At 41.7% G+C, this 23,355-nt stretch overlaps 1 protein-coding gene across 2 annotated transcripts; it reads left to right on the top strand.

Moving 5' to 3' along the window:
- Window positions 1-6,692: 6,692 nt before the first annotated feature.
- lnx2b (ligand of numb-protein X 2b) lies at window positions 6,693-22,413 on the top strand. Of its 2 annotated transcripts, none has more exons than XM_088294523.1 (10): window positions 6,693-6,794; window positions 9,680-10,175; window positions 12,866-13,059; window positions 14,854-15,053; window positions 16,237-16,641; window positions 17,076-17,207; window positions 19,005-19,179; window positions 19,421-19,664; window positions 19,958-20,116; window positions 20,841-22,413. In XM_088294523.1, the coding sequence occupies exons 2-10, from the start codon at window positions 9,787-9,789 to the stop codon at window positions 20,974-20,976; spliced, it is 2,034 nt and encodes a 677-aa protein (XP_088150649.1). In that variant the 5' UTR covers window positions 6,693-6,794; window positions 9,680-9,786; the 3' UTR covers window positions 20,977-22,413. The 2 variants fall into 2 exon arrangements, with proteins under 2 accessions (XP_088150649.1, XP_088150650.1); XM_088294524.1 differs by lacking the exon at window positions 6,693-6,794 and adding an exon at window positions 7,164-7,325.
- Window positions 22,414-23,355: the final 942 nt, after the last annotated feature.

Raw genomic sequence — 23,355 nt, 5'->3', positions numbered from 1 at the left:
TGACATGCTAATAGCTACGGGGAAGCTATCAACAGTGGCGAGCATTCAGGGCCAACAAGGCTTTTTCTGATGACGTAAACACTACAGAAGCACTGAGCTACAATTACAACCTAAATTCTAGTTAATTTTTATAATCCATTAAAATTGTCTCTGAAGTTCAGAACATCCTGACAAATTGTGTTGCGCTGCAGGTCGTGTTAGGCGTAGGTTTTCCCTCCTTGAAATCATTGGAAAACAGTCAAGGCTAACCAATGATAAATAAACCAAATTTCATGATCATGACGGGGCAAGGAAGAAAAGAAATTAAGAGGATTGTCACATAATGATAATGGCGGCAAATCTAAGCATTTTCTTCTCCTTAAAATCAAAGTCTAGAAAGACAATTGTAGGATGTCTCGAGAGAGGGCACACCAACCTGCCGGTGGGCACTTTGAGGTACAGTTGCCTCAATGGCAACACTTGTGGCACCCAGGCCAATTCCACTAATAACTCAGTGATGGGACATTGTGATTTCCTAGGAATGTCATTTGATCATTTCAAAACTTCCACAGATTTATATTAATGTATAAAACTTTGCTGGAACATGTAATGTGAAAGTGTTGCATATTGATTGACTGACATTTACTGACATTTTAAACCAGCCATCCTTCCATCCATTATCTGAGTCACTTCAAGGGTCACATGCGACAAGGGTTGCCAGTGTGCTGGAGCCTATCCCAGCAGTCTACGGGCAGTAAGCAGGGTACACCCTGGACTGATTGACAGCTTAAAGCAGGGCACATAAAGACAAACAACCATCCGTGCTCATGAACACACCTAGGGGCAATTCACGGTGTCCAACCAAATTACAATGCATGTTTTTGTAATGTGGATGGAAACCAGAGTACCCCGAGAAAACCCCACACCGACACGTGGAGAACACGCAAACTCTATACAGGAAGGCCGGAGCCGTAATCTAACCCTGCACTGCTGCACTGAGTCCACCGTGCTAACCAGTCATCCACCGTGCCACTCCGATTGTAAACTATTTGACACTTTTTTTTATACTATTTGTCACTTCAGAGGTCTATCAAACCACTAATCCTTGAAGTGTGTTACGTTTATTGATTCATCCTCTCCAATCTGCTCTAAAACAGCCACATCTGACAAATCTTAAATTATAAAACTGTTCCATATATACCAAGGTTATTAGACTTGTATATGATGCAAATAAAGAAAGAAATCAAAGCAAAATTGTTGAATAAAATGGCCAGCCCGGTCAACATTTATATGTGCAGTATTTTCGGAAACCCCCACAAATACTTCAACAATAAACATGTTATGAATTAATACTTCAAATATGACACTACCTTCACAGACACTTTTTCCCAAGATGGGTGGCAATTTAAAATGGGTGACGTTTTTTCTAAAATAGTTTTTAGGGCGAAATGTGTTTTTATTGCGCTCTAAGTTTACTTGGCAACAAGGCCTATAGTAAATATGGCGTGACAGCCCTGAGCAGTCGTTAAAAAAACCTGAGCCGGCGTAAGTCAATTAGTCGACGACGCAACATCAAACATTATATAATGTAGAAGGTAGAAAACAACATAGAAAGAAGAGACGTTGGTGTTTGTGTATATGAAGAGTGTAATTAAAGACGTGTGGCGTCCTCCATGTTGGTGTTCCATCTGCCTTACTTTCCTTTTTTTCCAGCAGTGGACGTCTCGCAAGTGCTTAACGTGGGAAACTCCCTCCTCCTTCTCCTCCTCCTCCTCGCGAGCAGGTCCAACTACACCTGAGACGCTGAGTTTGGACTTTTTTTTTCACCGACAGCGAGACCCCCCCCCCCAAAAAAAATAACAAAAACTCACTACGAGGACGTTCATATTCTTTGTTTGGACGTCGTTTTTCGCGCCACTTTGATAACGTATTGATGTCTTTGTGTTAGCCGTCATCACGTTTGTCATTTCCGGGTGGAAGGGGGAAAAAAACTCAGGTAAGACGCGTTTCGGTCTGACATGAACAAAGGATTTTTTTTTGTATGTAAAGAAAGACAAAGACCACCAACTACGCATTTATGATCACATTTATGATTTGGGGGAAGAGGGGATTTGGGGTGGAGGCACTTCAAATCGTTCCTTTAGCTTTTGCTACGAAGCTGGTCGATACTGCTGCACCGTTTACACGTTGGTTTCGTTTAACCTCTTCTGCTCCAATTCAATTGGGATTAACGAGGCCAGCGTTGACATGGGGACAGTGAGTTATTTATGAGCTGGGTAATAAACAAAGCTGGGGCCATAAACGTCTTATTTTAGGAACTTTTTACTGCAGGACATGGAAGTTCAGTCTGACATTTTGGAAGCCTTTGTGTCTAGGTACGACCAATTGTGGTAACTTTATGGCCTTAATACATTTTCCAAGTGTGAGTATCACGGTCAGTTATTTGGCCAATGGCAAAATAACTAGTGTTGCTAAAGACTTTTCACGAATAACCCTAATTAAAGTGATTCGAAGCACCTCATGTCATGTCATGTCATGGCTGCTGTGTTTATGACTTTATGGCGCCCCTTTTTTTGGAACCTACTATGGTTACTGGTTCAAGTTCAAAATGCACTTAATCTCCTTTATGGCTGTCGGTTTCAGGGTGATTATAGTTTTAGAATTTGAATTATAGTTAGTTTTAATTTTGTTTTGAGTTTTTTTTAGAACTTAGTTTTCATTCGTTTTCAGGGCGGTTTGTTTTTATTAGTTTTAGATTTTTCAAAATCACTTTGTTTTAGTTTAGTTTTAGCATTAGTTCTTATTTAAAGCAAGTGTTTTAAATGTGTTCCAGATTAAAAAAATATATATTTCAAAATATTATAATACAGGGTACTGATTTCGTTTTTCTATACTATATATATATATATATATTTTTTTTTTTATTTTTTTTTTTCAGAATGAAGCAAAACTTAGAAGCACTTTTTATCTAGCGTTGTGTTTCGCACTGGGTTAACTGTCAAGAACATGAGAGCCATTCAAGCCAACACCACACACAAACTCGTCTCCGAGGAGAGACGTCATTTGCTGTATTTTTTTTATTGGGTGCTGCTTGATGATGCCGCGTCTGTGCGGCAAACATAAAGAGGGCTACGACTCCCAGATGACTGGTCGACCTTCTCTTCTTCCAGGAAACGTCCATGCAATTAATATTGAAAGAATTACTAAAGATGAAAACAAAGCACATTTTCTCCGCAATTCTAGTTAGTTTTGTAAACGTAAAATGTTGTTTCAGTTAGTTTTCGTCTTTCGAAATCATTTTAGTTTTTATTTTATTTCGTTAATATTTGTTTTACAATTTTTGTTATTTTGTTAGTTTTTGTTTACTAAAATAACCTTGTCTGTTACAAAGCTGGCCTCTATAGGTGAAAATCCATCTTATCAAGACACAATAAATGTTTAGTTTTGACGTACTTAGATTTTAACTCATTAAAAATCACTTTTTAAAGTATCCTCTTAGTGTCTATTCTTACACTGTCAAGAAATGGGACACTTTCACACAACATTAGGAAATTGCGGGCAGGTGGGTGTTTCAACTCACTCAATTCTCCAGACAAGCAGCAGTGTCCTTCCTTCAAGTTGTTTTTGTCAGTCACCGTTAACTGTAAAACTGACTCATAAAACAGATATTAGCGGTCCTCCGATTGATTGGCCACCGATCGTGATCGGCCAATTTCCGTGGATCAGCATGTGCATCAATGCCTTTCATTACGGATCACAAACACGGATCACCTGCAGCACGTACTTAGCAGCCTGCAGCCAACTATACACTAGCCAAAATTGAAGAATGAAAAAAACTAATTGAGATTAATGATTAAAATAATTGTTAGTGAGCAACTAAAACTGAAAAATGTGCACCTAATCGTTGGGATCAGAAACAGTATTGGCAGATCTCACTCATAAATGATTGATATTGGAATTCGCAGCATAAAACACCTGATTGGAACACCCCTAATAATTATTTATTGTGTATTTAAATGTTCAACCAAACCATACACAGTGTGGCACATGTGCTCGACCCTAAATTCAGATTTACCTGTGACTGTAATAAAGAAATTGCTGTGGAATCTGCGATATGATGTAAACCACTTAGTTTGGCATGTGGAATTGTTGTGACACAAGCAACAATAAATCTGAGATGTTTTGAAGTGCATCCAATTGTACAACTTTATGGGTTTCTTTGGTAAGTAAATCCGTTTATTTGATGAATAGACAGTCGAATTCAAAGATTAACTAAGACTTAACACTTAATTAAGTGGGTCTTTATTTAAGATCTAAATATAAATCGTATTTCCCAGATTTTATTGTGGTTTTTGATAAGTTAAGACCTGCGAATGTGAACACAAGCGACTGGGCATTGTTGTTTACAGCTGTGAAGTCGATCCATGTAAAGTTCTTAAAGGAGGTGTTAAGACATTGACAAACGGCAGGGTGTATACGGCTTTCACATTATTTAAAATGGAATTCCCCGTTTAAATAAAATGTTAAGGCAAATGAAATGTCCTTTGATTCAACGTGACACTTTCAAGCTTTTCACCGTATTACTCAAATGCTGATGTACTCATAGTTTAATCAACTTTCCATTGTGCAATTTCCTTGGCTGGTAATCCCGAATTTGACGCATCGTTTGTCTGACGGACGGGTGAAATCATTCGTCTGGCTTGGCATCACCGTGCTGTAAGGGTGTGGCGAGACATGTGACTCACTAGTATACATCATAGCAAGTGATTGGGCCTAGAATCGTAATCCTTCGTGAGACCCGAGGACGCTGTCGGGCCACCAACATTCTCCCGCTTTCATGCGGTGGAAAAAGCTTATACGGTCACATGATTGAAACTTGCAAGGCATTTGAATTGGATAAGGCACTTGCTGGTTAAGGAGACAACAGCTCCAGGCTAAAACAGTCTTTGCTTCGGTGAGTGAAACTACACGCTGTAAGGTGAAATTCAAAACAAGGAGCATAGGAAGGAAGCTGGAACAACCTTCAGGACTTAAATTTAATATTGCAAAGCAACTGATGTTGGCAACACTGCGAATGAACCGTACGACCGTATTTCCTGACTTGAACTTTCATGTTTTGCTTTACTCGAGTTGCTACCTCTCCTTGAAAAATACTTGCTTTTTTTATGAGACATTTTGAAGAATCTCAAAACATAAGGTGCTCGTTTGAGAAAATATTTCTAAAAAAGCAGATGTGCTTGGTTACAAACATTTACACTCTTTCCGACAGATTTGCCATAGGAAAGAGAATTCAAGATTGATTGCTTTTCTTTGGCTGTTTTAAGAGCAACTTCTGTTTCCAGTGAGGCATGTGTCAAGGTTTACCGCGATTTTAAAAGTCACATATTTCAAAACTGCTAAAAATGTTCCATCGGTGATTGGCACAGATTGTATTTTTTATTTTTTTTTAATTTTCAAGTTCAGGTAAAGTGACACGACTCCTCCCGCGCCCGTTGTTCGAAAAAGTAGGCTCTTTTGGAATTTTTTTGGTGTCCTACGGCTTGGTGGAGGTAAGGGTATGCAAAGTGTGCTTATAAAGAATAGCTCCAATAGTTAACTACTAATACAATGTTGGATGTGAGAACGTCTTCCACAAATACAGCATAAATTTGTCTTAGAATGAACGTACCCATCGTGTGTATTAAATGTAAAAAAGTTATTTAGCCAAACATGGGGGGAAAATATTTTTGAGCTCAAATTTAAATTGAATTCAGTCAACAATAATTTTTTTCACTCCCGAAAAATTGACATTATTTTAAAAATTCTGTCATGGTATATGGACTTGAGCAAAACTGTTGTGAAAGTGAAAAATGTTTACCTTTGATCTGTCTTATATATTATCCTGAAAGTTTTTGTCCTTATTTTAAGTCTGATAGCTCCATCTATAACCTCTTAGCTTGACACTTCATGACATCGTCTTAAGAGAGTGACATCGCTTTGTCATCGCCTTGACTGTGTGACATAACCGCCAATGCCGCTATTTTGTGATTACAACTATTTTCTTCGTACTCATACGCATATATAACCACGCTATTTCTCGTTTTCAACTTAATCCACTCATAACTATGGGGGAGTCGTCGTCTTTTCGTTTTCTCAAAGTCATGTTATACAAAAGTCTCCCATTTCTTGAAAGCGAGAAAGTGAGAACTGGGGTAAGAAAGACTTTTAAAAAGTCTGTTTTAGTACGGTTAAAAGTGTGATTTAAAGCTCCCACGGCACAATTAAAAATTCTATAATAACTATAATAATTGTCGATATCCTTTTATCGGGTTTTCAAAATAAGATGGTTTGAAAAATGACGACGATGGTGCTATTTTTCAAGCTATTTTATTATTTCGTTGTTTTCTCATTGTCTTAAATATGTTAACAACCTTTGCTCCAATTGGGTTACTGTTCTCCTTGATTTGCTGTGGAAAACAGCTTTCCTCTGATTGGGAGTTGCTGGTATTCGGGCGTTTTGTGGCCGCCAAGTCACTTCATTGTGTTGGCTTCGTTGAAGTTCTGCGGTCCATTGGTAGAATTCTAACTGGCCACGGTGCGCTTTGAGGCACCATTCTAGATATCAAATAAACAAAAAACATGTCACACAATCATTTTGGAACTAAAAATATTGATGGCATGGGATCTTTAAGTATGTGGGAGGGTTAAAACTTCATGTTGTCTGTCTGTCGCAGATTTTCCCTGATCGTGGGGTGAGTCTGGTACGTATCCCTGTCGATAAACAGGGGTTCACTGTGCCTACCTTTCCACCCCCTCGAATACGGATCACACCCTGGGTGAGTTTGTGTAGGGGTGTGTGTGTGTGTGTGTGTGTGTGTGTGTGTGTGTCACAAGATCCAACAGCAGTGTCCATTACAGGGCCAGGTATCACTTGCAACAAGTGGAAAAAAAGTGTGTGCCAATTCAGATGTTTGTTTGCGATCAGTCATTAAGTATACTTCACCTGAGAAAGTGCAACATCAGCAGACCTCCACCCAACACACAACACCCCCCACCCCAACACACACCCACACACACACACATTACTTACGGCCACTGACAAGAGGAACACTTTGCTCTCGGCCCGAGCGCCACTCTGCCTAGTTACACCGAATCACCACTGCATTCCTTACGGCTGTGCAGCACACAAGTATTCATCCACACTCAGGCGCACACACACGCACATATGCACGCCCAGACATTATCGTGACGGCGTGCAGGGGAGGCAGGGCTCTGGTTTCATTGAGGCTGGAGGCAGCTGCTCGACTAAAGTCTCGTGTTTGCGTGCTTTGACTACTCGCCGCTTCACATCGGAGATACCATCTCTGGTGAGTACAATATAAGGATAATAACCATAGACAAGGTGGGGCAACTTATCTTCAAAACTGTAGTCCAAGAGCGAGAGCTCAAGGTAGTTGTTTCTTGCCAATGTGAGCAAGTCTGAACAAATAACAAAGCGACATTATACTTCCGACTCCACATGTCAAACTAAAGCCATTCACGGCAACTTTATCAGTCCTTGTGTTCATAATTTAGCATTTATGAGGTTGAATGTTCCTTTTTAGGTAACGTTTTCTATGGTGGTTCCATTGACATTCGCTATGTGAACACAAGTTTAAGGTGGTCGGTTTATGACGGTCCCAACATACTGTAAGTTGTTCAAGGTTACAAACAGAGCACCGTTGCTTAGTTTGAGTGGTGTTAGAAGGCACTCTCAGTTACTGCTGTTCTGATTCTAATTTACATTTATGGCCAAGAAATGTTTTTTATACAAATAGTTACTATAATTATGTTAGGTTAGCTATGACTGGCTGGTGACTAGTTCACGTGACCAGTTCAGGGTTGGCAGCTGGTATTACCTGTAGCTCAAACGCAAGCCCAGTACAAAAAATGGATGGATGTTAGGTTTGTGACAGGCTACTGCGCAACCTGACTTGTCTTCAAAGTCAAGTTGCATCGCCGCTGTGAAAATGAAGGTACACCGGTATTTTGACCGCTGTCTTTTAAACCTTCATAGACAAAGTAATCATAGAAATAAAAATATGATTTACTTTATTTGCAGATAAAACAACACGGGTTGTTTTGGGAAGACTATTGAAGATGTTGGGTGTGTTTGTGTGGGTTATGTTTGCCTTATCATGACCAACATTTGTGAGGTCACTGATATTGGTCCTGAGAGAGGGTCTGGCTTGCAATCTCTGTTCCAGTTCATCCACACTGAATTTGTCCAAGTCTATTCCCACACAGAGTTGGAAGCATGCGCTTATCCAAAAATGTCATAATGATTGAGAGGTGTGCCCCAAATTCCAATACTGTTGTCCGCCTATTGCAGTGCACTTCGTGTTACATGACAGCACAAATACAGTGCACTGAACCCCGGTTATCACGGTGCATATGTTCCAGACACATCTCTGATAGGTAAAATTGACAATATAGAAATTTAATTAAAGCTCTTTTATAAATTGACCCTCCCTATATACCCTAAACAAATTTAACCACATCCTAACACCCATAAAGCTTTTATAACACACTTCTTAAATTATTCCTTTCCACCTGTTCTCACTCTCATGTGGTTAAGAAGTGGGAGACTATCTCGTAACACGGCTGACCAGCTTGCACAGTTATCTGAAGAGGTAGGCGTAAAGGAGGCTAGCTTTAAGCTGTTGTCAAGCCGCGTCAATGCTTACTCTAAAAGGATACAAAAAACAATAGAAAAATTTGTTATAAATTTAAGTTAGAGAATGTTCAATGAAAACATCAATTAGTCTACAAACCCTGCTAATGTAACTCTAGTAGCAATGTGAAACACCACGGATGGGCTAACGAAAATCAGCATTGCATTGGTGTAATGGGAAATTCTAAACCTTCAAACAGCTGCTGCTTTAACATTGCAATGCCAAAACGTGTGACGTGTGAAGTACATTGAAAGGGCATGCCCATCTTTCTCAGTGGAGCTCAGCGCTGCCCGGTGTGTTGTGGCACAACATGGTATTACACTAAAGCTGGCAAAGACTTGGTCATGTATTGTAAAAAATAAAATAAAATAATCCGCATTATACAATAAGAGTGAAATGTGAAATATTAACAAGGATATAGAGGGAACATTTGTATTCATCAGTTGATAGGTGTGTCCCATATCCCAATACGGTCGACTGCACGTTTGCAGTTTGTGAATTCCATGACAGGACAAGTACAGTATGTGTTTCTATATGTTCTGAGAGGTCAGATGTTTGTTCCAATAATATGTTCATATTCAGAATTCTTCTGGGGGAGAATTTAAGAAGATTAAGTGGTGCACAAAGAGTTAGACCGGTGCTGATTGCGTGCAAGGGACCAATAGTGACAGGACCTCCACTGCTGGCCACTTACATTCAAAATGCTTGCCATCTGGTAGCACTGTGTCTTTGTCTCTTATAATTTGCAATGGTTTCACTTCAGTCTATTCGCTCATTTCATAGTTGGCTCCTCCCATGGAGTAAAGTGCAATTATTTATTTTGTTGTTTTTTTTTTAGCAGAAATGAGAATTCCTTTTGTCCCTCAGGAAGCCCGCTGAGAGGAAGCAGCTGCAGTTCGCTGCCATGTTGCTATCGCTCGGTTGATTTGTCATTTCCTGTGGCCGCCTTGAGCGGGAGTAGCTCTTTAACCGTCTCATTACACCTCACTGTGTTCCTCTGTTCACAGAAGATGAAGACATGGAGGTAACACAGTCGGACCTATATCGCACGCTGACTGCCTGACCGGATTCACCTTTACTTGAACACGCCATTTTTGAGGACTTAGGCGGGACAATGTCCACAGCAGAAACAAAGACTGCAGGCTTATCCTGGGCGAGGGTCTGCAAGGAGTGCGGGCAGCAGCACGACGGCCAGGAAAGCCACCTGTACGAGTATCTCGATGATGTGGACGACGAACTGGTGTGCCACATCTGTCTGCAGCCCCTCATCAGGCCCATGGACACCCCCTGTGGACACACCTACTGCTTTGAGTGTCTCGGCAGCTTCTTGAAAGAAAAGGACTTTTGCCCCGTGGACCGCCAGAGGCTGCAGCTGCACCAGTGTCGGCCCTCCACCCTGTTGGTCAGGAACCTGCTAGACAAGCTGGCTGTGATGTGTCCTTACTACGCAGAGTGCCAGCAACAGATGCAACGCTGTGAACTTCAGCCTCACCTGCACAATAGGTACCATTCCTCAGAGTTGTTTGATAAGTCAGAAAAACTAGCTAACTTCTAGCTTTGGCGCTTGTTGGGTGAATTTATTAAAAGGAATCAATGTGCCCTGGTGTTTGCTGCCCAATGGCTGCTTCAAAACAAAATGGCCAAAATACTCTAGATTTTTTTGTGTGTCCACTGAATTTAATGTTGAGTGACAATTGCACCATGTTTTTGTGGTTCAATAAAAGTAATGCAGTACATGTGAAGCCTCAAAACCTGATATAGGGGTGCAGTTTTCCCTTGCAGTGCTCTTTCACCAGGATAAATATCTTTTTGTGCTTGTTGCGACCCCAAGAAGTCCATTACTTAGTTTGAGGCAAAATAATAAACATTGTGACTGCTAGAGGGGGCTTAAATCCCTAATTTTTGAACCGTCCATACAAAAGTTCCCTCATTTAATTAAAACGTCTGACCAAGACAGTTGGCACAACATCGCAAAGTTCCACATTTGCCTTTGACACAGAACTTGGTCAAATCGTGACATAGTTAGTTCCCTTATACAGACGTGTCAAGTGGCATCAAAAAGTACAAAATGGGTCAAGTAAAACAATAACTTAGAATGAGAACATGACAAATAATAACCAAATGGGTTAAAGTGTAATGCCGAGCCAGTGCAAAACAAGCTTGTAGTGATGCTCGTGGAAAAACACACTCCTTGCCGATGTCTAGGTGAGAAGATTTGTCAGTTTAATATGCAGCCAAAGCTTGCAGCTACTTAGTTTAGCATAAAGACTAACAACTGAGCTAATCTTTCTACTATAGCATGTCTAAGGTGCACTTCAGTCAAACATTTAAATGCATGCGTTTAATCCTGGGATAGTTAGAAGCCACACGGCTTCTCCGCTGGGGTACAGTAACTTCCTTGACTCTTTCTGACGGTTGCCTGGCAACTTCGCTGTCTGTACATTTATTCGAGAAATCAAACAGATTCAGCTTCTGCCTGATTGCACTTTTAATAATAAGATAACCGGTTGATGGCTGTAGTGTCGTGTAATGCTTAATGGCCGCTTACGAGAGCAGTATTGATCTCTAATCAGCCCTGTAAGCTCATTTGTAATTCCTATATTATACAGTAAATTCACTGGTCACATCATTAGGTACCTGCATTTCTGCAAAATGGCAAACCCACTAAATAGGGCGCTATATGGATAGGGAGTAATTCCCAACACTGCTGTAGATTATGTAAGTCCCTTGTGTGTGTTATAAAAAGTATCTCATTCTGCTCCACTTCATAGAATACCGAAGAATCATTAATAGAAGAGTGGTGTACGTACAGTATAAAAATATGTGACCTGCTTGAACTGCTGTCACATATTTGATTGTGTAATGCACTTTCCCTCAGATGCGCAAAAGCTGAGGTTACAGAGTTTGAAGCGAGCTGTAAATCAGTCGCCTTGTTATTATCCAATGGTCAGCGAGGTGCTTCTCATGTCCGAGGTCGGCCGTGATGACGCAGCCTGTTGTGGTTGGCAGGCAGCAGCCACGCTGCGCAAACAACCAGAGGGGGCAAAGTTCGGCCGTGAGGAACAAGCACATGAAAGTATGCAAAGCCGTTTGAGCATTTATTCCGCATCCTTGATAACCAGCTGAAGGTCCGATTTTTTTTTCTACTAGTAGTGCCACGTTTACTCGACTATGATTCAATTAAACCGTACAGTAAGATACTGTACTGCACTAGTAACTATTACTATTACCGAACTAGTACGCATGTGTCATACACTGGTAGCCTCTTTACCTAGGATAACCAATTAATGACTTTCCATGCGGTTGTTGTCTGTCGAGCATTTATTCAATAACCTTGATATCTTAGCTCTGGCCCCTGTACGAGTACACTCTTTGTTGTCACTAGTAGGACAATAAGGGCATACTCGGACATGCTACTTGTGAGACACATCTGCATGCTTCTAGTACCATTTGACTGCTTTGAGCATTTATCCAATATCCTTGAAATCCTGTTCAAGGTCCACATAGGTTACCCATACACCCATTGTCCTAACGAATAACACAATCCAGCTCACTAGTTGGACAACTTTGGCAAACTTGGAGGACATCTACATGCTACAAGTGGAGTAAAACGTCACTAGCTGACAGCTGGATAATCCTAGTAGTGCTAGTGCAGTTTTGTTAGTTGTCCTACCTGTGAGTGCAAAGAGTGTACTAGTACACGGACCGTAAGAAGAAACTCAAGGCTGTTGAATAAATACTCAAATGGCTTTATAGATAAGATAGCCACTGGAGCATTTATTTGATATGCTGGATAAGAAAGCTATTTATGTGCTGACACGTCTACTTGTTTGGTCTAGTCGTGTTACCAGTGCAGCACAGTGCCGTAGTTTAATACAAAGGTTTAATTGCATACGAGTAGTTGTGAGGGGTAAACTGTAGGTCAGTGCTAAACTGTCTTACTAGTGAGGACCTTTTGGCGGATATTGAATAAAATGCTCTTACAGCCTTCCATACCTGAGCGGAATGAGCTTGTAATGCACTCAAATGAACCTGTCACACATACTTTTTAGTTTTAGGCACAAATATGTTTTTCCATTTCATTATCATGTCCACCCCTCACGTTGAACCTCATAAAACTGCTCTTTCCACGTTTTTTTTAAAGCCAGTGATCCATCATCACATCTCCCTGATCGTGTTATGTTTTTGCCCAGATGTCCCGCTTTCAGGAGACTCCGGGAGGAAGCAGAAAAGAGGAAGAGGCCCTCGTGGAATGAACTGAAGGGGCGCAAAGGCGACAACGAGCTGTCTGCTGACGCCAAACATTCGGAAACTCCGCCACGCAGCGCCTCCAGGGACCTGCCCGATCCTGGACTAATTAACCCCGCCTACGAAGAAAGCGAGGACGGTAAGGAGTCATTTGTCATCGCAAAGCTCCTAGTGCATCAGTTATGCCCTCATAATGATTGACTAATGTTTAGTCGGGATGAAAAGAAATAATCTCGCCTGTGTGCCCATCCCCGTCTATGGGGAGTGATTGTAGACGCAGAAGAATTGCTGATTGTTGAGTCCTTGGTCTGCCACGGGTGAATCATTAGCATAGCTGCAGGAACATGCAGCAGATTACAGCTGTTTTAACCGGACACATTTTGACTGGAAAATTACTATCAGCTTCTTGCAAGTCTGTCTGGAATTACATTTAGTTCATTAATGAACTACAATAAACCCCAGTTTATGCTGTGGGTACTTTTTCTATGGTAGGTAGGAAACTGCATATGGGAAAAATGCTTTTTAAAAAAAACGTGCATGGTTTTAACTCTACCACATGCTTTAAACACAATTCAATCTCATTTTTAAAGTATTCCTCAGTGTCTGTTTCCACTCTGTTGTTGTCAAGAAACAAGAGTTTATTTACATCACTTTGAGGTGACGATAACACTCGTTCACACAGTTCACCAAATGAGAGGCATACCAGGTGTGCTTCAGGCTGTTTCTCACCCCCAAAATACACAAAATAAGAGAATTATACAATGTATATTCAATCACCAAAATATCCAACCAAACCATGCAAAAGTCTGCTCGTTTAAAGCTAACAATGTGAAACAGTCTAGGTAGCAGAGCACTGATGTTATTGCAATTGTAAATATTCAAACTGCCGCTTTAAATGCAGCATCTCACACAATGAAGGAGAATATAAGTTATTGAACCACCGAATTGTTCCACCAAATTATTGAATTTTTTTCTAAATAAGGTCAGCTCGTGTAACAGCAACGTGAAATGAAAACCGCCATAGACAGGCTAACGAAAATGTGTATGGATTTCAAAGACACATGGAGCAGCACCATGCAGAGCACACAACAATGTTTACTGTCTTATATTCTTCCTAAACTTTGGGGATGGCTGTTATTAGAGTTTGGTTGGGGGCCTGCTGTGCGTCTTCTTTTTGTTCTTACTTACTCGGTATACATCCGGTAGTGCTCACTGCTACTTGGGCGCAATTTGATGCTACATCTAAGTAATGCAACTCTAAATTCATCTTTGCCTAAACCAAAACCCATAAAAAGTATTGCTTAAAAATCTGCCTTATAGCTGCCAGCCGCAGAATTAACACCAAATCGTTTTGTTTTCTTTCTAGCAATTGCTGAATCTACAGCAGTGTGCATTGGTTCAATGTGGTCTGTGTGATGACACAATCCTGTTTGTTTTACCTATCACAAAATCGAACATCACGTGCATCCTTCTCTCTATTGACACGGAGTTATGTCATATATTTACAACCGCTGCTTCAATACAGGCATCAGTTAAAACGAAGGCTGATTATATTTTCCCGTCCTTATCAAGATGTTTTTTTTTTCTGTTACATTCCTATCAAGGATAAATAGCAATGTACTATACAGTGCTCAACGATTAGTGAGACAACCTTGAGTATCCTTTCAGAATCAATATTTGTTCTTGGTTTCACTGAGAATTGAATACAGCAGTTACTTTTATAAGGGAGTGCGCTCACTCTAGGTTGCATCTCAATACATTTGAATCATGTGTTGTTGAAGACTTCCAAATTAAAAAGAAAAAAAATCTGATTCACTGCACAGAGCGAAATGTTTTATGATTTTAATTTCATTAAATTTTTTCAAATGTTATTTGGGTGATTATATCTTACAGCTAATGATGTTATGACGGTTCTTGTCCTTCTCATTGCCAGACAACACGCCACTGCGCTCCAGCCTGGTGTCCGAGTCCAACGTGGTGGAGCTCTTTAGAGAGGAGGCGGATGAAGAGCTGGGCCTGCGCATCGTCGGTGGCAAGGACACGCCGCTGGGCAACATCGTCATCCAGGAGATCGTCCGCGACTCGCAAGCGGCTCGCGACGGCCGACTGGCGCCCGGAGACCACATCTTGGAGGTGAGAGAGAGTCTTATATGCATAGACACGTTCACCATGAGGTCACGTGTAGTCTTGGGTCTCAAGACTGATGCTTCTCGGGTACGCTCCGAGTCATTTTAACGAAGCAGAGCGATTAAGAATCGTCACTCAGAGCAAGTTTTTGTCATCGTTTTCGGTCTCGGTCAGTGGTAGTCACTTTTGTTCTGCTACACCTGGAAGTACCCTGGTGCCTATTGTTTACAAACATTGTGAACATGTCTATATATGCTTGAAAAGCATAATTTCACACGTTTTAAACTTGAAAATGATTGCATACTATTTCCAAATATTTTCATGAAAAACAAATCAGACTGCATTAGATCAGTATTGGAAAGTGATGAGTGGAGCTTGGACAGGTAAGTGACAACATTCTATCAGTTCAAGCATCCATTTTTTAATAGCGTTTGTTTTTATTAGGGTCCATCACAAGTCTAACAAACCCAAAACATGAAGCGTAGTGTGTATGTATGTATTGGAGTCAAGTGCTGGGAGTACGATACTCTTGCGCACATTCCCCTCAGTTTTGTAAACGCGCTTCCTTAGAGCAGGGAATGTGATTGCAGATATTCAAGATAAACTGGTTTGATCTCCATGGCAACAAGGCGTGGTTACTACCAGCAGGCGTGATCACTTCAGGTCAACTTAATGCTGGTGTCAGTGACAAAATGTTGCGTGGCGTAGTTTCTTCAGCATAGAGCGGGTGTGGGCAAACCACGGCCTGGGGGCCACATGCGGCCCGTTAAACGTTTTGAAACGGCCAACCAAACTTGAAAAAAATTAAATGAATATCCCTTGTTAATGTTTATTTTCTAATTACTGTGGTTTTTCAAAGACATATATATTGTTGTAATGCTTTAGTTCACTTTCATTTAAAATTAGGTCTGACCACTCTGTCAAATTTTAGAACCCATTGTGGCCCGCCAATCAAAAAGTTTGCCCACCCCTGGCATTGAGGCTAATGTTTATTCTGGTTATATCAATATATATTATATAGGCCAGAGGGAGGACAACAGTTTAGTTTCCTACTTGTAATCTTGCCATTCCGTCTACATGCCATGTAATGCACAACAAGCCAAATCTCGGTGAACTGCTCCAAACAGTGCTGTACTGTACCACCTGATGTTCACACATCTTTATTTTGTCTGTACTTCCATGTTTCCAGGTGAATGACATCAGCCTAGCGTCCGTCCCTCACTCCCGCGCCGTCGCCGTCCTACGCCAGCCTTCCCTCGTCAGACTCACTGTCATGCAGGAGAAAGGTTTCAAACCGAGGGAGGCGCGCGCTGATCAGCACCCCGTCATGTCTGGCGGCGCCCACAGCAACACGGCCTCCGCTCCCAATCCCGGCACTGTACTGCAGGTGACGTTGACCAAGAGTCAACGCTCTGAACCGCTCGGTATAAAGCTGATCCGCAAATCGGACGAGAGTGGCGTGTTCATCCTGGATCTGCTGTCGGGAGGGTTGGCGGCTATAGACGGCAAACTGAAAAACAGAGACAAGGTTTTAGCCATCAATGGACAGGACTTGAGGCACGGTACGCCGGAGAGTGCCGCCCAGATCATACAGGTATAGTTTGTCCCTCAAAATTCTGTGCATAACACCCGATATTGACCATATAAAAACACATTTTTAACTTGCATAGTTTTATTTAGAATGTGTTGGTTGATGCACCTTTCGCATCGTTTATAGCCACAAGTCTTTTTGAAAATGAATATACTCAAGCTTGGGACCACAATCTTTGGGCAATCTTGGAATTCTTTCCATTAGGAATGATTGAGGCCACGGTGCTCATTGGGACCTTTAGATCCACTAAAATGTTTATGTTGCCATTATGTGGTATTGTGAAAGGCTCTTCGATAAACTGTGGAAAAGTGAAACGCTGTAAATGCTCAAGATCATATCAAAAGGCACACGCGTCTCATTTCTCTGCTGAGCATGCCAGCTTCAGATAAAACGTCTGGTTCATCTACCAGTGTGTGACTCAAAAGTTTTTTTTACAGGCCAGCGAGGTGCGCGTCAACTTTGTAGTTTTGAGGTTGGCAGAGACTCTGGACGAAGGCGGACCACAAGGCCGAGCGGCCAGGAGGGTGCCTGAGCCGCAGTACTTCAGGCGCCGCGCCACCTACATGAAGGTATGGCGGAACATGTTTCGACACGTCCCCTGACTCATCTTCAAATGTTAACCCTCACGCTGCACGATTTTACACTTTTCCATTGTGTGTGAAACGGGGTGCACATCCTGAAGGATTTTTAAAATGTGACATTTAATAGCTGGCTTGAACTCTGTTTTCATCATTTAGTTTACCGTGAATTGAGACAAAGTAGTTGAACAGATGAACTCACGCTAGCCAAATTTATGATGTTTGTCAGATTTTGAAGACAAATCTGCAGATATCCATCCGATTTTATGCTTTTTTTTTTAACGCCCTATCCCAATTGTGGTGCACAAAATCTTTGCAGTGCATGTCTAATTGCTGTGAGAGGGAAGGTTTTCCCATTTGGTAAATGTTGGTGTATCTTGGCTTGACAGCATTGTGACAGCGACGTCGTAGCTCCATAACTTGAAATGTTTTCCCGATCATCCCACTCCACAATGACTTGCATTGCAGCGTGTATGTGCAGCTTCCTGTGACGCAAACACTGCAGCTTGTAGTGGTATCCGAAACAGGACATCGTTTGTGTTTACACAGTGTAATTGTGACGTGGGCCGCTTTGTCAGCACCACTCAGTTGTTCCATACAGCGTGAGCAGGAAGAATACTAGCCCCCCAGCTGGGGGTGCAAAGCTTTGAGAGCAGACACCTGCGTCGCAGCGCGGAGATGAAAGTGGCCGTGGAGGGCCTCCTTCTGTCCTGATCAAAAGGCCCGGGGTGCTGCTCAGTCTGCTACCGCGGGGCCGCTGCCTTGTTGTTTTTTGGGCCCTTCTTTCTTTGGGTGGCAGAGGATCAAAGCGGGTAACAGTTAGCTTTCGCCTGCAGAGTGGAGCCTTTTCGTCTTGCTGGGGGGGAAGGACCCCCCGCCGGGCGGAGGAAGAGGCCTCGCCACCTCCCCCGAGCTTCCCTTCCGACGGTTTACAGTCTGCAGAGCGCAGCCAGGAGGCTGTTGGGAGCTGTCACTTTCCACACATCTTGTCCATTACGAGACACCCGTGTGGGAGCTCGCACGTCGCCTCCAACTCGCATGTTCCACATTTGTTACTGCCTCCAGGCTTTTTCATTAAGGCAATTGTTCAGCGTGATTGGTGGCACCACTCCATGAATGTTAGCTGAAATGGCAGGACTGATCCACAGATCTTAATCAGTCCACTCCTTCGAGCGTTAACTAGTAAAGTAAAAATGTTATTGATTGTTTTGAGCGGGATACACACATGGCGATGCAGCCACCTCTGCCTCATTCTGAGCCACCTCTTGTTTCAAAATTGCCAAGATTGTGATATATATAGATATATTTTTTAATAACTGTATCAGAAATAATTAGGAGTCAGTCCTTAAACCGGTCACTGGCTTTTTTTCTGACTTGCAATGTGTCGGACAATTTTCATTGATTTTTCCGTATTTCTTATGTAACCAAATGAATATTTTGCAGAAAAATAATGTAAAAATAAGCGTACCACTTTGTTTTTGACTTTTCAGAAATGTCTTTTCAGAGAATTATTGAAGAGAATGTGGTCTCAACATGCGAAAGACCAGAATGTTACCACCTTTGTATTGTATTTGTCTCAATTTGAGCCAGGAAAAACTCTAAGCCAACTTACCTTGGCAAAAAAAAGTCAGCAAGTGTTTTCTTACTATGCTTACAATGTTCAGTGCACTCAGTATAACCAAGTAGGCTCAGTGAGTAGGCTACTACTTTGTGAAAGAAGACTGATGTTTAATGTATAATTAATAGTGATTCAAATGGCGAAAAAGCACATTTTATTTATATCATCAGGACCCTCCTGGTGGATTTTCCAGCCAGGAGAAGACAGTAAGCCTGAAGAAGGATCCTCGTCTTTCCCTGGGAATCACCATTGCCGGCGGAAGAGACTGCCGCAGCCGCCTGCCCGTCTACATCACCAGCGTGCAGCCTGTCGGATGCCTTCATCGAGACGGCACCATCAAACGAGGTACACAGAAGAAATTTTGCTTTCCGGTGGGCCCGTGCTTACCAGCAATTTGCTACTTAAAAATCCACCTGTTTGCTTTTTTCCTGTGGACACTATCCTCAGCTACCTAGGGGCATCTATTACTTGTAGTTTCCACTATTAGTAGGGACACGCCCCCTACTTCCCGGCAAATAACGGTGCTTTAGTGCAAATGTCTTCCTCCGCTCACAAATTCTGTTCTGAATTCTCTGTGTGTCCTAAGGCGACGTTCTGCTGAGCATCAACGGCGTTGACCTGACGCAACTAACGTACAGCGAGGCCGTTTCCACGCTGAAGGCGCAGGCCGCTCAGCCTCAGGTTGCGCTACGAGTCATCCAGACCATTTCGGAAGAGTCGCAGGAGGACGCTGAGGCTGGCGGCGGAAACAGGGTAGACTCTGTGGAGGACGCGCGGGAAGACGCCTACAACTGGACACCGCTGTGGACGCGATGGCTGGGCTTACCGAGGTACAACGCTTCCTCCGCTTAGGCTGAATTTTGAGCTCCTTGGTTCAAGTGACGCAATTTTTTGGTTTTCGAGCGACATAATTGCAATTTGCTGAGAGAGAAAAAACTCTGACATCTGTTGGCCTCCGATACATTTTGCTAATGTGAGTACAACGTAGACGTGCAGATTTGTTAAACGATGCAAATAGTGTTTTCCAAACTTTAATGACCCAAGACACATAAATCAGATTTCAGTGTTGTGTGACTTGAGCTGTTTTATTTATTTATTTATTTATTTATTTATTTTTTATCAGCCACATGCACTGGTGCCGGGACATCGTCCTGCAGAAGAGCAACAACGAGAGCTGGGGATTCAGCATCGTCGGAGGCTATGAGGAGAGTCACGGCCAGCAGCCGTTCTTCATCAAGACCATCGTGCCCGGCACGCCTGCTCACTTCGATGGCCGCCTCAAGTATGTTGGAGCAAGAACCTTTTATTACTTCAGGGCCCAACTATTACAAAGTAGCTTGGGGCCCTTTTAGATAGTTCCACAGTATTGGTTTATTTGATGTGACTCTGGTTTGATTAGTATTACGCCAGCAAATGAAATCCACTTTAAGTTAACCAACTCTGTCAAATAAATGACTTTTTACGTCGCTGTAGGGGAAAATACTCCCATCTCCAAAATAACAATTTTACAACAGTAAAATAAAATTCCATATTGTTTGACTTGCCATACAGCGCGTTGTTCAAGTTATTACAGACAAAGAGGTGCAGGTCGGCTGCAACGTTTTATTAATTAAGAATATATTGCACTTATATTCAATTTAAAATTAAATGAAAAATGCGCTCCCAATATTTTGTGTTGAAACGGGTAAAGATTAAATGCAAATGAGTTGTATTAACAGTTAAATACAACTGAGGCGTTCTTAAAAATGTGCTGTGCTTGAAAAATTATTAGAATTAATGTGCTTCATTTTTTTTTTTTTTTAAACAGGCTTTATTCTAAAACACTGACATTTCATGGTTTAAAAGTTGTGCGTTTACACACCACACTTTGAAAACTGTCAATCTTCAATATATTCAAATGGGTTTAGTCTATGTCAAACGCAAACACTTATTTTCAGTGGATAAGTTTGGACATCCCTCCTATTGTCATTTCTATCTTTGGTGTCTAACCAATGTTTGTCTTCCAGGTGCGGCGACGAGATTGTGGCGGTGAACGGGGCCACGACGGTGGGCATGAACAACTCGTCGCTCATCCCCATGCTCAAGCTGCAGAAGAATAAAGTGACACTGACGGTGGTGTGCTGGCCCGGGAGTCTGATCTAGCCACCTGACTCAATAATTAGGGAGTATCCTGCGCACACAACAGCAGGTAACTCCGCCCCCCACCCCACTTGTGCCCGTGTGCTTTCTTGATGGGCTCTCATAAATACAGGGTATCCCAAAAAAAAAGTACTCACTCTTTGACTGGCCATAATTAAATACAGCTGATCTCCACATGTTTGCGGTTCACCATTAACAAATTCACATAACTTGCTGTTCTACAACATGGAGCTAAATGGTAAAATTCACAACAGGTGTTTCGACCAGTCCATATCCATTTCTATGCCTTTCTGTAACTCCTCCAGTATCAGGTTCGACCTGCTGTTTCCTCTCTGTGACCCTCAAAGCTCAGTGGCAATCTTTCACAGAGAACATGTTAAGTTCATATGTATGTTACCTCTTCATCACTTTTGTGAAAAATATTCTTTCTTGAAAAGTTAATCATACATATACCATTATTTGAATCAAAAATTGAAAGCCAGACTAACAAGCTGCGAAAGAGTGAGTCAATATTTGGAAGGGGGTTGGGGTGGAACACCCTGTTTGAGTTAGATCAGGGTGAAAATGTGATGGCAATCAGCTTCCACGTCCACCAACTTGGAGGAATTTTAACCATTTGGCGCATATTCTCATCTGTGTTATTTTTTTATTTTTGGGATGGGAAGACACGCACGCACACAGTCGGTCGCGATGAAGGATTCATGTTGGCTGCTCGTGACCAAATCTGAATGACGCCTGACTGTAAAGACCAAAGTGTCCTTTGTCCACTTTTACTGCACTTTTTTCAAAGCCATCACAGTGAATGCTTCTTTTAGAGGGGTGGGGGATGCTCGAGCCACTATGGGGGTCTTGACTTAAAAGTTCCTTACAATCCGGTTCTTCATTCAACAAGACTCCCCCATGTACATGTTTGTATCTTTATGCCATCAGAATTGTGTTTTTCTCGCTTTTATTCTGTGTCCATTCCCTTGTATTTATTCACATTTATGGGTGCATCTCATTAAAGTGGAAAATGTTATTTCTTTAGATGTTTAATTTAAAAAAAAAAAGTGAAATGGATATTACTGTATATAGATTCACTTCATACTGAGCAATTTTTGTCATGATTTTATTGTTTTTAATTGTGATTATGGCTTTGAAAACCCCATATTCAGCATATTTTTTATGTAGTAATTCAGATAGGAATTGGCCTTCTGAAAATGCTGTTCTTTGTTTAATGAGTGTCACTTACTGAATTCAGCTCCTAAAACCAATTGACTTTCCTACCATATTTTAAATAATTGAGATGCACCTCATATGGTCACGTATTGAAAGGTGGCTCATTAGAATGTAAATCATCCCTCAATAAATGCCCCGATGCAGAATTTTCAGGTCAGAGTGGCTTTGCTTCCAATGTGCACTGGGTCATTTCTTTGAATACAATAAAAAGCACTACAGTGACTGGTGGATGTTTATTGACTGCAGTGTGAGGGTGTCAAACCTATTTTCAGTTGGTTATAACAATAAGACCACAAATATATAATTGCCACAGCCCGGTCTAACGGCTCTCCAAACAATCTTGGGTCGATATGTACAGTGCTTGGGTTTTACGGTCCTGGTTTGGGTAGAGTAAGGGAACAAACTGCTTGGGACCGATCTGATGACATTCAAAATGAATCAGCAACAGCTTCAACTCTTTTTGGAAGGGAGGCTTGTCTTGGCAAATGCAACTGTAACAAATATTAAAGTTTTAAAAGTTTTAGGGACCACTGATCTTTTGAGGAATTGAAGGATGCAGTCTCAGTTTGAACAGTGTGAATTATGCTATGCAAAAACTAAAAATGTCATTTAGTATTACTTTGACGCCATCTCAAGAGCCTGGGAGGGGCTAGAACAACTAGAGTGGACAATGAGTGTACTACTACATGGACTTTTCGGTGGATTTTAAGGATATGGACTAAAAATGTAAACGCTTCAATGGCTTTGCATGGGCTGGTCTTCAGTCCAACAAAATTGTCCAACATATTGTACAGCCTGACCCCTAGTGGACTAAAATGCCTACTGCTAAAGGGCCCACATTCATATTCTGTTCAGTCCTAAATGTGCAGAAAGTGTTATATAACGTAACTGTTCATTACCTAGAAATGTAGTTATGGGTTCGCGTGACAGTAAATGTTTGACTTATCTTATTCATGTTGGCGGGGGTTGTGCTGCAGGCCAGTGGGCCAGACGACATGAAAACAATCAGACAAAGGATCATAAAAGGGACTCTGTGGCTTTAGCCTTAGCTTGACTCACTTTGAGGTCCGTCGACCGGTTTTACTGCCTCTACTGCTACTTGACTTTTACACTCGTGTCCAAGTAATTGCGGGCCGTCTTGTTAAAGTTAACAATTTCACCGCC

This window comes from Idiotropiscis lumnitzeri, chromosome 4 (assembly GCF_059441095.1).
Source record: "Idiotropiscis lumnitzeri isolate Australia: NSW breed Sydney's pygmy pipehorse chromosome 4, RoL_Ilum_1.0, whole genome shotgun sequence".
Lineage (NCBI taxonomy): Eukaryota > Metazoa > Chordata > Actinopteri > Syngnathiformes > Syngnathidae > Idiotropiscis > Idiotropiscis lumnitzeri.
Note: the sequence above shows the minus strand (reverse complement) of the source record. Positions and strands in the feature narration are given on the sequence as shown.